General features: G+C 45.4%; 2 protein-coding genes across 2 annotated transcripts; one reads left to right on the top strand and one right to left on the bottom strand.

The window, feature by feature from the left end:
* Window positions 1–4,786: 4,786 nt before the first annotated feature.
* FPRO_13664 (uncharacterized protein) lies at window positions 4,787–6,094 on the bottom strand (the record flags this gene model as incomplete). Its single annotated transcript, XM_031218607.1, has 1 exon — window positions 4,787–6,094. The coding sequence occupies one exon, from the start codon at window positions 6,092–6,094 to the stop codon at window positions 4,787–4,789; it is 1,308 nt and encodes a 435-aa protein (XP_031084448.1).
* A 1,483-nt stretch (window positions 6,095–7,577) lies between these two features.
* On the top strand, window positions 7,578–10,090 carry FPRO_13663 (uncharacterized protein; the record flags this gene model as incomplete). The annotated part of the gene is made up of 3 exons (XM_031218606.1): window positions 7,578–8,520; window positions 8,578–8,652; window positions 8,709–10,090. 3 exons carry the CDS (start codon window positions 7,578–7,580, stop codon window positions 10,088–10,090), a joined length of 2,400 nt encoding a protein of 799 aa, XP_031084447.1.
* Window positions 10,091–14,574: the final 4,484 nt, after the last annotated feature.

Here is a 14,574-nt window from a genome sequence, read left to right as displayed (position 1 = left end):
ATGGTGAATTGGTGGTCTTTCTTTCTTCTTGCTATCCAAAACCGAAAGTGGCCGCCACCGAATCTAAGAGGCAGGATTCTTCTGAACTATAAGCTTTCAGTTACCTACGATGCTCGGTTGGCTGGGATGTCAGCTACCGGTAAATCTTCTGGGCTTGCTAAAGGTCGGGTTGGGGTATGAACCGCGTTAACCGACGAGACGGATCCATCTCCACCATTATTAGGTTCAGGTCTCGAATTCATATGTATGAGATTTGCGAAGATCCTGTAATATTCTGTACTTCTGTAGGCTAATCTTGAGGAGTACTCTCCGCATATTTATGTCCTGGTATGCGAAGCTATTCGTGCGATTACCCATGCGCTGACAAAGGCTAGTTCTGTCTTACACAATCAGCTAACCACTCTCACCACATTTTGGGAACCTGAACAGTTATGCAGGAGAGTACAATATATGAGCCTGATATGTGTCTGTGAATTGCTTACGTCTTGAAGCATGCATGTTTCCCCGTCCAATGATACTTTTGTAATCAGTAGTAAGCCTCAAGTGATGTATGGATTTACCCCGAGCATGGACCTCAACGTACAATGGCTAGATTCTATTCATTGACAACAAATCGGCATATCTAAACCATGGCGGTGAATAGGGTGGTTCTCGTTCTGGTTAGAAGGGTCGGAGTCTGAGATCTTGCTGGTGAGAGCATATATATATTGAACCTCTAATTATGGGACTGAGAGCAAGTCTCCTAGGCGATTTATAGACGGTTCGCCCCCAGAGCTTTACTCTCATGAGGGATAATTACACAGATAAACATTCTTTTATACTAGTTAGTGTACAGTACAGTAAATTCATGTAATTCTCCTGATTTCTACTTAGAAGTTATAACCACACACTGTACACATACTGTAGCATGTCAAAAGTTCGAACCAAATAAACTGAAACGAGTATCATAAAGAACAAGCCAATCAGAGGAATATATTGTGTTGTTTGCGATACTTCTGCTAAAAGGTAGTAGCCTCACTCAACGCCAAGCAATATCAACGTAATCCCGCAAAGTAACATCGTAGACGCAAGGCCAGTCTTCTACGAAGAGTATTGCCGTAGAAATCTATTGGATAGATACATCGACTTCCCCAATTGGTCTCACGGATCTTCAACACATTGTACTGATATGTATTGAAAAGCAAGGTAGATACAAAGACTTGAGAAAACAAAGCAGGCTAACCCCTTTCCCATATCGCACTTGTTTATGGCACCATAGCTCTTCGAAGCGCAGAGCTAAGAGCCAGGTATTCAATACATGATTGCCACTGCGTTGTATTGTATGTAAATGGAAGTAGTCTCAGGATCGAACCGTCTAATACCCTTCTCCGTCAGCCGACACTTCTGGAAGCTCGACTCATGTCTTTGATTTTAACACCTCTAAAGAAGCTGCAATATTCACAAGTCTGTCTGGTTAGCATATTCATCACCGCCATGATGGGGCGACCACGGCCAGATACCACATACTGCTCTTCGATCTTTGAGATTCGCGTAGCTAAACCTTCTTGTGACGTACTATTAGTGCTACCAGGCGTAGTTGATGCGTACGGGGTCGAGGCATCGTTGAGTTGAATGTCCGGTAAGAGCAGTGAAGACGCATCAAACGAAATATCGGTGACCCCTGAATCCCAGAATATGTTTGGCGTTGTATGTGCATATGTTCCATCGCCGAGTTGCGGAGGCATGAGTGTAGTAGAAATATCATTAGAACAGCACGAACAGCCGCAGCAACAGGATCGGTATTTTTCCATGTTTTCGTGAAGAAGGGTTATATTGCAATGGCCAATATTTTCAGTATATTGGTGCTAATTTGATAATATGTGCCGCTGTTTGATGCCTGGGAGTCCTCGGATTTTCTGTTTTGCTGATAATGCCTCTCCCTCTGTAAGCGATGGGTAATTTTCGGGTGTTTACACGTAGATTTGAGAGTTGCGCCGTGTGCACCCATGCAGTTGACATGGGTTTGTTGCAGTGTTCTGACCAACACGAGTAGTTGCAAGGTTTAAAGCTATCATCATACCGGGGAGCTACGTTTCTTGACCTTCTACCAACTTGACCTGAGCCTCTTTGCGGTCAGCACTGGCTTACTACTCCGTTGCCCTTGAATCCATGTATAGTACCACCACAGCATCACGTATCAATGTGTCTGTGTTGTAAGCAAAGAGCTACAGTATTTACGATAGAAGGTTCACTCCATTCGCGTCTGGCTGTTTACTAACGTCGTCAACTGTATCCAATCAGGTGGCTGTGTCATGCTTACACAGTACCGCAATAAGCTCATATGGTGAGTGTAAGCAAAGCTTACGTTCAGGGTAGCTTGACAAGAGGGCCGTCACTCGCGTATGTACGAACATCCGTCCTTTTTCTTTTCGTTATTTGTTTGTTCTTTTTGCGCAGAGCTTCTCGGCTATTACATAGGACCGCGCGAGGATATGAACCGCTCTTAACGACCTGCGGTGAATGCCCATGTGCCAGGTTCTAAAATCACACTTCTTGGCATCGAGTTGAGGATAGCCCACTTACCTTCTTCTGGTGAGATGAATCGTATTGATCTATTTCTTCCCAGCCAATACTTCACGGTTGTCAGTGATGTCATAGGCTGGAATCTTTCTTCTCCGAATTTCTTGATATGTCGGGCCCCGCTTCTGCCACGGTCGAGCTGGCGACCATTAGGCGAAAATGCCGGTCAATTCAACCATCAGAAGACGCATAGCTCTTCCTAATTCCGCTTGAATGAACCAGCGCATGTCAAAGAGCCCCGAAGGCTTTTATGAGAACATGGCGGCTCCTTCTGCTAATATTTGATCTGGATTTCGTTTCTCCGGCTCATCTAGCACAAGTTACAAAGATTATCAAGAGTTTTGATGGGAGCGCTTCTGCAAAGTATATCAAATCTTTCATGGTACGTTGGCTGGATTATGGCCCGTGGTGTAGGAAGACAAAAGGCAGTCTGATGTATGCAGAGCTCTGAACACGCTAGTCGTTCGGTCATGCCACAAGTGAAGCCTTTACCATCTTGTCATATCAAAAAGCCCAAACACATATCAGAAGCTCCATGAGGCACTGGATTGCCGTCACAGGATCTATCCGTGCACCCCAATCTCCAGGATATACAGTAAAGATCGAAATCGGTTGTCCATTTTTAACTCTCTTTGATTTATACCGCACGGACATTTTTGCCAAGGGGGTGTTAATTACACAGTCGCATCTCCTTTTTCATACAGTATGAATGTACCTGCTGACAGCTTATATACGTGATCAAAAGCCAAACGCAATTACTCCACGACAAATAATCAACCCCATCCTTTACTATACCTCTATATGCTTACTATTTCCCATATTATCCAGAAATAGGCGTTATATTATTATTTTAAAAGTAGCTAAAATCTAACTCTATCGCCTTAATAAAGCAGATGCCATCCCCTATTTAATCGCTTAACTGTTTAGTATAAAAGCAATATTAAAGCTGCTTTACTATTATAACTCTACTTATACTGTTTTTAATCATAATATAAATATCTACGCTTAGTCTAGTTTTTCCTAAAAATAAGCACTAACCAAGAATCCAAAATTGTAGGTCTAGAATCTCTTTATAATGCGGCCTCTTCTGCCTGCATTATAAAGAAGACAGCACTATACCTCTCCCTTATATCCTATATCTTACCAGCTGGTCAGCATGGCCAGGAACCGACTTCATTCAACACCACCGGCGATATCAGCATAGCCCCAAATCTGGCTGCTTATTAGTATACCCTAATCCACAATATAATCCTTGCTGGTTATAAGAATGCTATTATTGCCTGTACTGCTAACTGCAGGGCCAGCTTAATCTGCCAGATTTAAACTAATATATAATACTACAGCTTAACCAAAGCCCCTTTAAATAGAGTCGGCCAATACTAACTACTAAGTCCTCCTATACTAACTGCCTTACTTAATTGCCTTACTATATAACTTAATATATATTGCAATAAGATAGTTAAGTTCCTTAAGAAAGAGTTTAAAACTACTATTTCTGCCTCCAATATCAGTCAAGCTTTAAGGTCAGCATGATAGTCAAGAAAGACTGCATGATATATCGCAAAAAGACGCAATACCAATCTCTATAACTACTATCTCTATAAGCTATTATTCTATCGGTCATACTAGCTTATATATATTAATAAGTCTAGATGTAATAGATATATAGAAAGAAGGCAATTTAGGTAGGCTCTAAAAGGCATTATGCCTATTTAGATTAACCGTTTCTATTATAACTAAAGGTACTAGATCCTACCAGCTTACACGCAAGAGGGAATCCTGCATTACGATATCTTCCCAGGCAGCACAGATAGTATAAAGTTTAAAGAGTTCATCGAGCAGCTATTGCATTACTGCAGTAACTGGCCTAAGCTAAACTCGGTCCTCGTGATAGATAATGCATCCTTCTATCGATCACCCGTAATTAAGCAGATGTATGAAGATGCCGGCGTCAAGCTCTTATACTTGTCGCCTTATTCGCCCGACTTCAATCCAATAGAAGAGTTCTTTGCTGAGCTCAAGTCCTTCATCAGGCGTCACTGGCATGAGAATGAACACTTTATCCAGATAGATTTTGCTTCATACCTAGAGTGGTGCGTGAATAGGGTCGGGTCACGGCAAGAGAGCGCTGAAGGTCACTTTCGTCACGCTGGCGTGGAGATAGAGGAGCCGCCAGAACGGATGCTCCAAGCAGACAGAATGTAATAGACTAAATGTTGACTGTGATCTACTCTGAAGCTTCTAACGTCTCCATATCGCGAAACCAAACCTCAACGTCGCTCACCCAACGCTTAGCAATGCCCTTCTTGACTCCCTTATCGATGAAAAACTGGGCATCCTGATCGAGATGAATCTGCTCGAGGTCTAGTCCCTCTGCCAGAGTCAAGTCGCATACCTTCTTGTACTCCATCTTCCATACGTTATTGGCATTCTTAGAGCAGTGCCAGATGCAGTAGTTGTTTACATTCACGTCGCGCATTCCTGGTATACCGAGATATTTGAGGGCATATGGACTCCCCTCGACCGATTCGGATGGCGTTCTGACACCATTGTCATCCGATGAGTGGCCAGCACGAATAGGCATGACGTTGGTAATGTTAGCGGGCCGAGCATCAGTGGATGATGACCTCCGCTTTCTCTTGCGCTGGATGCTTTGCTCTTCTTCAGCATACAGTAGATCGCGGACATCAGGCGGTACGTCATCGTGTGACTCTACTGTATTTCCCAAGTGCACATGCTCGATAAGAGCTCTTAGATGGTGAGTCTTTAGCTTGTAATGCTTCTTACCGACAGTGTCGACCCAGCAATGTGGCCCGAGTCCGCAAGGCGACCCGGTGCACCGGAAGAAGTCGTAGACTTTCCTCCACACTGCGGGCTCAGCCGACGCCGTCTCCTCTTCGCCAATATCTATCGCTCTCTCAGCAAGCTGGAAAGCAGTGGCGCTCCTGCCACCCCTGCGACGCGCGACAACACCACCCGACTGGCTAGTCTCGATGTAGTTAAAGGAAAGGCTGATCTTGAGTCTCTTGCCGTCGAGGAGTAAGTAACTCCAGGCTTGTAGCTTACCCTCTATCATCTTCCAATCAACGCCAAGGCCGTCACACCTCGTATTCAGGTCCGCTTCGCCTTTGTAGTTAACACAAACGGCAATGTCTGTATCGTCGACGTGGAAGGTTCGGTTTGCAGGCAACTTCTTTTTTGCAAGTTTATCTACCTTGGACCAGAGATACTTAGTCCAGTACGCGCCAGGCGCCAGGACAACGTCGGGCTCGGTGTCTTTACTAATGCACCTGCTGTTCAGCTTCAGCTTCCATTCGATCAAGTAGTGCACACAGGTCGGAGGCTGTTCATCATAGGCGAGCGTCTCGTCCCATTCGGCGAGTTGCAACAAAGGTAATCTGGAGCGATCGCGACCGTTCCGGATCTGGCTTGGCGGGGTTGCATTGCGGATCGCTGCTGACTGTGACGTCAGCTCGTGATTGGCATCTTCGTCATCCGTCGCCCAGCTGAAAAGATCGCTATCGTCGTCATCCATCGTGCTGCCGTACCGTCCAAACTGGCTGCAGCAGTCTATTCACCGCAAAAAAAGAAGGAGGAGGAGAATGGGAAAGAAGAATCCTCCCGTCGGGTGCAAAAGAGTGACCTTTTCCTTTGACAAGGGGCAGTGAAAGAGAACCACCCTTGCTACATGACCCCACAAAAAGCCCTTTATGACGCGGCAGTGCTCCACTACTTTCAGTCCAGTAGCATTGTTTGTGGGCCCTTTGATGAACGACTTCACCTAGATCGGAATACACCCAACACATCATCTTTAAGAACTGGAGAATCTAAATGACCAACTTCATTTTCTAATTGATTCGTATCCATCACCCTTAGATTACGGCCTACAATCATCGTGGAACGACATTGGGAGTTTGGCAAAGCTATGGTTCAATTATTTACTTGATAAGTACCTAAAATAGCTTGCGATACTGCGTCATAATTTCTTCTCTAATTGGACTTACCCTAGAGCCACTGTGATTTTTTATATTTTTAGATGTTTTTCGTGGTCCAGCCCTGCAAGAAGGTTCTCACCGTTGCAGGGATCTCGCACAGTATGATTGAGAACAGACCCGCTCTTGATAAGGCTAATTCACAGTCACGAGTGAAGAAAATTTCGTGCCTAGCCGGGGCTGGGGATTTGATCTTTTCCCTGTGTAATCTACTGGAGCCGATGCATAACTGCACCAGTTGGCGACGCCATCAAAGTGTATTTAATTTCTGCTTCCAATTTTTATTCCTGGTGTCCACTTACTCTATTATACAAACCTATGCTCAAGCTTAGGTACCTCCGCCTTTTCGTGCTTCTTCTGACAGGATGTTGTCTCCGAGGACTCCGCAAAAGGCGGTCTCTCCCTTGATGATTGTCTCAAGGTTTATCCGATCATATTAGCTAAGTGATTGAGTCGCAACTTTATGACACCAGTTCGGTTAATTAGGTACACTTGAAGCGACGCTAGGGACGGGCCGCGATCCAATGTTTTCTGATCATTCTCTAAATTTTGCAGTCGTAAAGATGGCGTGTTATTATGTTTGACCGAACGCTAAACTCCCTACAATGGGTCTAAAACTATAGACACGCTCTATGTTAATAGACTCTTCACGTAATGCATGTCAGCCATCGAATTGATCGATAATTGACGATATGCCAAGTCGTCTCGATGTTGGGCTTGCTTTGGCTTGCGTCGCCAGCATCACGATCGCTCGCACTAAAACCCCGATTGGCGGAGTCCTGCTAGGAATAATTGGTTACAAATCCCATGCTACTCCACAAGCATGGAGGCCTGCCTATAAAACCCCACTTTAGAAGGCAAAGCTGAACTTACCCTGCCCGATTACTTCCTTCCGAATCCTCCCTTAATAAACGCTCCAGAGCGAGCAGATATCTGTTACCTCAGCAAAGATCCCGCCTGACAGCTATTTGTGTCAATTAATTATTCCTCTTAATACGTATATGATTTAGTAACCTACACTGAAGTATGGGGAAACTCCGTCATTGGTTAAGAAGCCGATCAGCGACTCCTATCCAGCAACGAGAAACAGAGAGCGAACCCGCAAATCTCGATCTTGCACTATCGGCTGGGCAATCTAGCTCTCTCGAACAGTCTTCGATATTTCTATTTCCAGACGGTGTCGAGGTCTTAGTCAATCCTCCGGATGCCGACGTCGACATCTGTTTTGTTCATGGTTTGACAGGCAACCGTACCAGCACTTGGACGGCGCGTGGGCAGCCTGCACCTTGGCCGAAGACGCTCCTTCCATCCGAGCTACCCAAAGCCTGCATACTCACATACGGGTACGATGCGTATGTAGTGTCAAAGCCGGTAGCGTCTTCCAATAGACTCATCGATTATGCCATGAATCTTGTTACCGACCTCACAAACGACCGACGGCGTCGTAATGCCTCGAGCCGTCCCCTCATCTTCGTCGTCTATAGCCTAGGTGGTCTTGTTTGCAAGGAAGCTATACTGCTATCGCGCAATAATCCAAATCGCTCCCGCCAAGACTTCTTCACACACATCAAGGGCGTTGTCTTCATGGGCACGCCCCACAAGGGCTCGTGGATGGCTGACTGGTCGGGAATACCTGCCAAAGCTCTGGGCCTGGTTAAGTCCACCAACCGATCACTTCTTGAGGTATTAGAAACCAACAATCAATATCTCGAGTCTATCCATGTCAGATTTCTATCTATAATGCGAGAGCAGCGTGAGGCGGGAAGGCAGTTAGAGGTCGCCTGTTTCTTCGAGGAACTACCTCTATCTATGGTGGGTAAAGTTGTGTCAAAGGAATCAGCCACATTTAAGGGTTATGATCCAATTACCATCCATGCGAATCATGCAGACATGGTTAAGTTTGGGTCTACAGAAGAGACTGGTTTCAAAAGGGTCGTCGGAGAACTCACAGCATGGAAATCGGAGATCGGTAAGAGCAGCGGGTGAGCTTACTCACAAAATATTTTCGCTGAAGTGGCAATTCCAGGTTTGACTACAATCCAACCAGAGACCAACGCTTGGACAGGTAATTGTTCTGTTGGGCGAAGGCATTCAAAGACTAGTTAGTGTAATCAGACCGTTCATCACTCTGCCACCTTCTAACTCACGCATAAAAAGAGCCTAGGACGCATTACCTTCCATTTTCCCGAAACAGGAACTTCGTAGGACGCGGGGGAGTCATCGCTGTGCTTCAGAAGCTTCTATTTGCTCGTCCTGGTGGCCAACAAGCCGCTCTCGTTGGCTTGGGTGGTGTAGGCAAGACGCAGATCGCGCTTCAGCTTGCGCACCTTGTCAAGAATGACAACCAAAGTCACCAGCAGTACTCCATCATCTGGATGCCCGCACTGAGCATGGCAAGTTTTGAGCAGGCCTGTACTAGAATGATTGAAGTATTTGACATCGAGCATACCGACAATAAGGACCCAAAAGAAACATTCAAGGACTTTCTCAGCTCGAAAGAGGCGGGAAAGTGGTTTCTCATCATTGATAATGCCGACGACATGAAGACTTTATATGGAACGGCCCAGGAGCCAGGAGGAATTGCAGATTATATTCCAGATTGCGAGCAAGGTTATGTTCTGTTCACAACACGTTCTCGTGAAGTGGCCGTTACCGTTGCGCAGACCAACATCCTTGAGCTATCTGAGATGGATAAAAAGGATGCTAGAACCCTCCTGCAGAGTTCCTTAATACAGAGAGATCAAATGCAGGACACAGACTTGGCCGACAGACTTTTACACGAGCTCGCCTATCTGCCGCTCGCAATCACGCAGGCATCAGCATATATGACAATCAACAGAATTTCAATCAAAGAGTATATGCGACTACTTCAGAACACTGACCAGGATATGGTGGAACTGCTCAGTGTTGGAATTCGTGACGGCACCCACTACGATGCTGCTCAAGGCGCGGTTATTTCGACCTGGATTGTATCCTTCAAACAGATTCGTGCCCTACATAAGGAAGCTGCGACGCTACTTTCGTTCGCAGCATGCATCGAACCGAAAGCGATACCCCGAACCTTACTACCCCGTTTAGGCACTGAACAAAGCATGGCACGCGCCATCGGCACACTTTGCGGGTATAGCTTTTTAAGTCAACGGGAAGATGGCGACATGTTCGATATGCATAGCCTCGTACACTTGGCCACACGGAGATGGAACGAAGACGAGGGTCGTGAGGAAGGAATACAACAGTTGGCATTGGCACGTATTGCTGAGCAATTTCCAACCGATGATTGGGAGAATCGTGAGGTGTGGCGGCAGCATCTACCGCATGCGCTCCGGGTCCTTACAAATATGGATAGTGACGGGAGCGAAGATATATATAAGCTGGGATACTGGGTCGGCCGATGTCTGCATGTAGATGGAAAGGCAAGACAGGCAGTGGACATACTAGGAAATGTGGTTGCAGTCAGAGAGACGACGTTGGCAGAGAGTCATCTAGATCGACTGGCATTACAGCACGAACTGGCAGGAGCATACCAAGCCAACAGATAGGTTGCAGAAGCAGTAAAGCTACTTAAGCATATAGTTGCAGTTAAAGAGATAATATTGGCAGAGAGTTATCTAGATCGACTGATATTACAGTACGAACTGGCATAAGCATACTAAGCCAATAGGCAGGTTATAAAAGCAGTAAAGCTGCTTAAGCATATAGTTAGAGTTAAAGAGATAACATTAGTAGAGAGTTATCTAGATTGACTGGTATTATAGTATATACTAGCAGGAGCATATTAAGCTAATAGGCAGATTATAGAAGCAGTAAAGCTACTTAAGTATATAGTTAGAGTTAAAGAGATAATATTAGTAAAGAGTTACCTATCATAACTGGCATCATAGTATGCACTAGCAAGAGCATATTAAGCCAATAGATAGGTTATAGAAGCAGTAAAGCTGCTTAAGTATATAGTTAGAGTTAAAGAGATAATGTTAGCAGAGAGTCATCTAGATTGACTGGCATTATAGCATATACTGGCAGGAGCATATTAAGCTAATAGGCAGATTGTGGAAGCAGTAAAGCTGCTTAAGTATGTAGTTATAGTTTAAGAGATGACGTTGGCTAAGAATTACCTATCACAACTAGAATTATAGTATGCAATAGCAGGAGTATATTAAGCCAATAGATAGGTTATAGAAGCAGTAAAGCTGCTTAAGCATATAGTTAGAGTTAAAGAGATAACATTAGCAGAGAGTTACCTATTATAACTGGTATTATAGCATGTATTAGCAGGAGTATATTAAGCCAACAGATAGGTTGCAGAAGCAGTAAAGCTGCTTAAGTATATAGTTAGAGTTAAAGAGATGACGTTAGCAGAGAGTTACCTATCACGACTGGCATTACAGCATGCACTAGCAGGAGCATATTAAGCCAACAGATAGGTTGCAGAAGCAGTGAAGCTGCTTAAGTATGTAGTAGCAAGGAAGAGGGAAATAATGTCACCAAGTCACCCAAGTCGATTGGTGTCAGAGCAAAATCTTGAGTACTGTCGTGAAATTTTGGATAGCTCAAGCAGCTCGTGTCCATAACGTCTTGCTCTACATGAACAGAACTATATTTATAGGACCGTGTTGTAATAACACCATACTATGCATCATTATGCCGTAGCAGTGAATGTGCACTGGACTCTGAGGCATCCGTCGTGAGTGAGGAAATGCAGTCTATCTGATGATGCATCAAATTTCCACCCACGTAGTGGTAATAAACGGTGGGAGGTGCAGGAATGCATTGTCCTCAGTGAAATAAGCAGCTTTCAGGCTGTGGAGTAGCATTACTGTGGGTCGCCGGATTATAGCTTGATTGTCAGGATACACCAAGCACAGTAAAAGCAGCGATCACTATGTACACACCATAAGCTTGGTCCGTGCGCTAGAAAACAAAGAGAGTCTGCAGATGGACAACCGATTTTGATCTTTACTGTACCTATGTTTTCTTGCACTGCTATGCTCTTCATCGTCATCAGCCTCCTCCGCCGCCTCCTCCTCCTCCTGACCGAAGCTTAGCACCTTGTGCTTTGCAAAACTCAATCGTATTATCCCTATCCATCCGGTCAGTCTAATCACACAGTCTTGGTGGGACGACGGACACAGAGTCGAAGAAGCGTCCAATGCACTCCACGACAAAGTCAACTCTCTTCTCTAGCATGGTGGTTCTTTGTCCCATGACGAGGAGGGGGTCGTATTTCTTCTCCATCGCTTCTAGTCGATGCTCGATCTGCCGAATTCGTTCCTCTTCCGTGGTGGGAAAATGTGAGAGGTCTGCGAGGTTAGACCACTCAGTCGTCATCTTGGTAGTATCGCTTCAGTCTCGGCCAAGTTGTGCGTCTGCAGCATAAACACAAGTATTCACTATATCTAACTACGTTACACCGTATGTAAAGGAAGACCACAGCGTCTCTTATTTAAGAAGCGCCGATTGGAAAGCACTGCAGCCCGACGGCCGGGTCCGACAACGCCGGATGGAACGTTTGCCGACTAGGATGACATTACTGCTGCATGATGAGTTAGACATTGAACCAACCAATTGTTTGATCATCCTTGATTTTGGAAAGTGTTTCGGGTGCTCACATTGATATCATAGTTATCTACATACCTGGTCTTTGGTGATTATGCGGCTTACTCTGATTACTGCCTTGATGGCTGAATGATTATGATGGCAGCTCTTATGGTAGTCTCAATCCCTTATTGTCCTCATCATGATTCCATTAATGTAATCAATATCCACAGTATCGCCAATCGGCATGGTATGTATCAGCGTTGCAGTGACTCGACAGGTTTGATTACTGCTGCGACATCGAACAACCTGCAAGTCAAACGCCGGATGTGACCCTGCTTATCGCTCTGGCGTATGTCATACCGCAAGCTAGATTATGATATATGCTCTTGATCTTACTTTCAGATTACAAGGCATTTTATTTTGACCTATTATGCCTGTTTGGTGAATGCTTACTTCTGCCATGGTGTTTTGACACCTATGGTGCTCTCTCTTAGCTACTTACTGTGCCAAGGAGGCAGGGTACTGGATGACATGGGCATGTAACATCGAGTCACATGAGCAACAACATCCAAATTCTAAACAGCAACCCTTATACAGCATACGTCCTCCAAAGAACAAAACACAGACTGTCTATAAGCCCCCGCTACTGGAAGGGTACCGTTCATCCAAACGGGTCAGCACACATTATCACTATTATCGTTTTCACCTCCGCACTTGAAAGATGTTTTCTTTACCGGGCGACTTCATACGTTCCAAGTCCCAGCCACAGTCATCATCATCAACATCGCAACAATCATTATCCTCGCAGCCGCCTTCAACACAGTCGCTCCCGACTCATTTCACGACACAGGCCAAGGATACTTCGGTCAATCTCCCATCTACCTCGGAAGACCCCGCCACGTACATCAAGGTTCTGCTAGTATATATTCAATGGAACTTATCGTCACGACTCACGTCTGACATCAAGTCAACCATGCAGCAGCTCGGCCTTGGCCCAGAACAGAAGCAGAGGTTTAGGGAAGCCCTCTCCGCAAATGATAGTATAGACACCCTACTTTCCATCGCTAGGTATGCGCTTGCACCCAGGTAATAGACCCGATGCTTGAAGTTAACAAGTGGACAGACCATCCAAGAGCTGAAATGCTGAAATTCCCAAGCAGCTGCGCTCGCTAGGGTCAGATGGAAAGCGGGATTGTGAAACAAGGGATGGGATGGTTTGCCAACTATCAAATATGGAAGACGGAGGTGCTCATTTGAGGAAAGTTACTATGAGTCTTGTAAAAAAAAATCAAAAACCACTAGTGGTCGGGTAGACGCTGCAGCGGTTCCTGGAAGCCCTCTTTGAGTGCAATGGTGATTGATGCATACACGTAAACCGGATGATTCCAACAATCGACGAGGTGACGCACGCAACAATAATCAGGGCTCGGGTACGATTTGCTCTAATGATACTCATGTCACGTCTTGTGCATGTATCTGGTGGCTTTCGCCCCGGAAAGCGTTTGGGGGGCCGATATCTTTGGCTATTAAAGACTTGGCTCCCCTGATCCTGACAGTCCGTGCCTCACGCATACGGCATGCTCCACTACATTATGATTCGTGCTTGACTCATATCCTGGCACACGAGACATTCGTCATTACCGAGCTGATGTTGGAGCCAACAGCTTTTTTCTTAGTACTCCCTGTCGCATCCTGTGAAAAATGACAAAAGTCCCTCATCTGGGGTTGTCCGACATCTGATGAGTCGTAAGGCTTGGTCAGGGCCTACTGGGTTGAACATAGACATTTTTCATTGGTCAGCTTGAGGTAATCAATTAACCGATAATGTTGTAGATCCGGTCGGTAACCCGGGAGCTCTTGTGAGCGGATACCCTGGACCATATTTGACGTATACATATGGTAGCATAATAAGCAGCAATCTGTAGGCGCATGCCAGTCTTCGGGATTATTTCCCCACAAAGCAGGCACGGACGGTAGATAAGGACGTTTGACGGTAGCACCAAACCCAGTAAAGTAGGTGGCAGTTCCGGCTCAACGGAAGATGCTCCGCCTCTCGGACCAGTGGCGAAATATGGAAACAAAATGCAACGTAGCCGAGGGACATGCATTAATTGATGTTTCATATTTCCAGAGTACGATGCAAAGTTGACCGGTATTGATTATGTCAGCCTAGACTTTCTTCATCTGACTTTCTCATCATCTTCCTTCTGTCACCTGATCTACACCTTGAGGAGATCATATACAATACATCCTAATGCACGGCTCACTACCACTAAATATTTTCTCAATACAAAAAATGAACATCAAAGGATAGAAACAGCTCACAGGCCATCGAGGGCATTTTCGTAGCCCGGCTTCTATGCAAAGATTTTACTATAATACCTGCAAACCTGCTCTGTCGCTTACCTCCCCATTCCTCAATCCTGGCTGGCTATCCAGACTGTCGGGTTCACCACCGTCTTAGGGTTAGGGTTAGGGTTTTTTTTTA

This window comes from Fusarium proliferatum (genome assembly GCF_900067095.1).
Source record: "Fusarium proliferatum ET1 genome assembly, contig: FPRO_scaffold008, whole genome shotgun sequence".
In the NCBI taxonomy this organism is placed as follows: Eukaryota; Fungi; Ascomycota; class Sordariomycetes; order Hypocreales; family Nectriaceae; genus Fusarium; species Fusarium proliferatum.
Note: the sequence above shows the minus strand (reverse complement) of the source record. Positions and strands in the feature narration are given on the sequence as shown.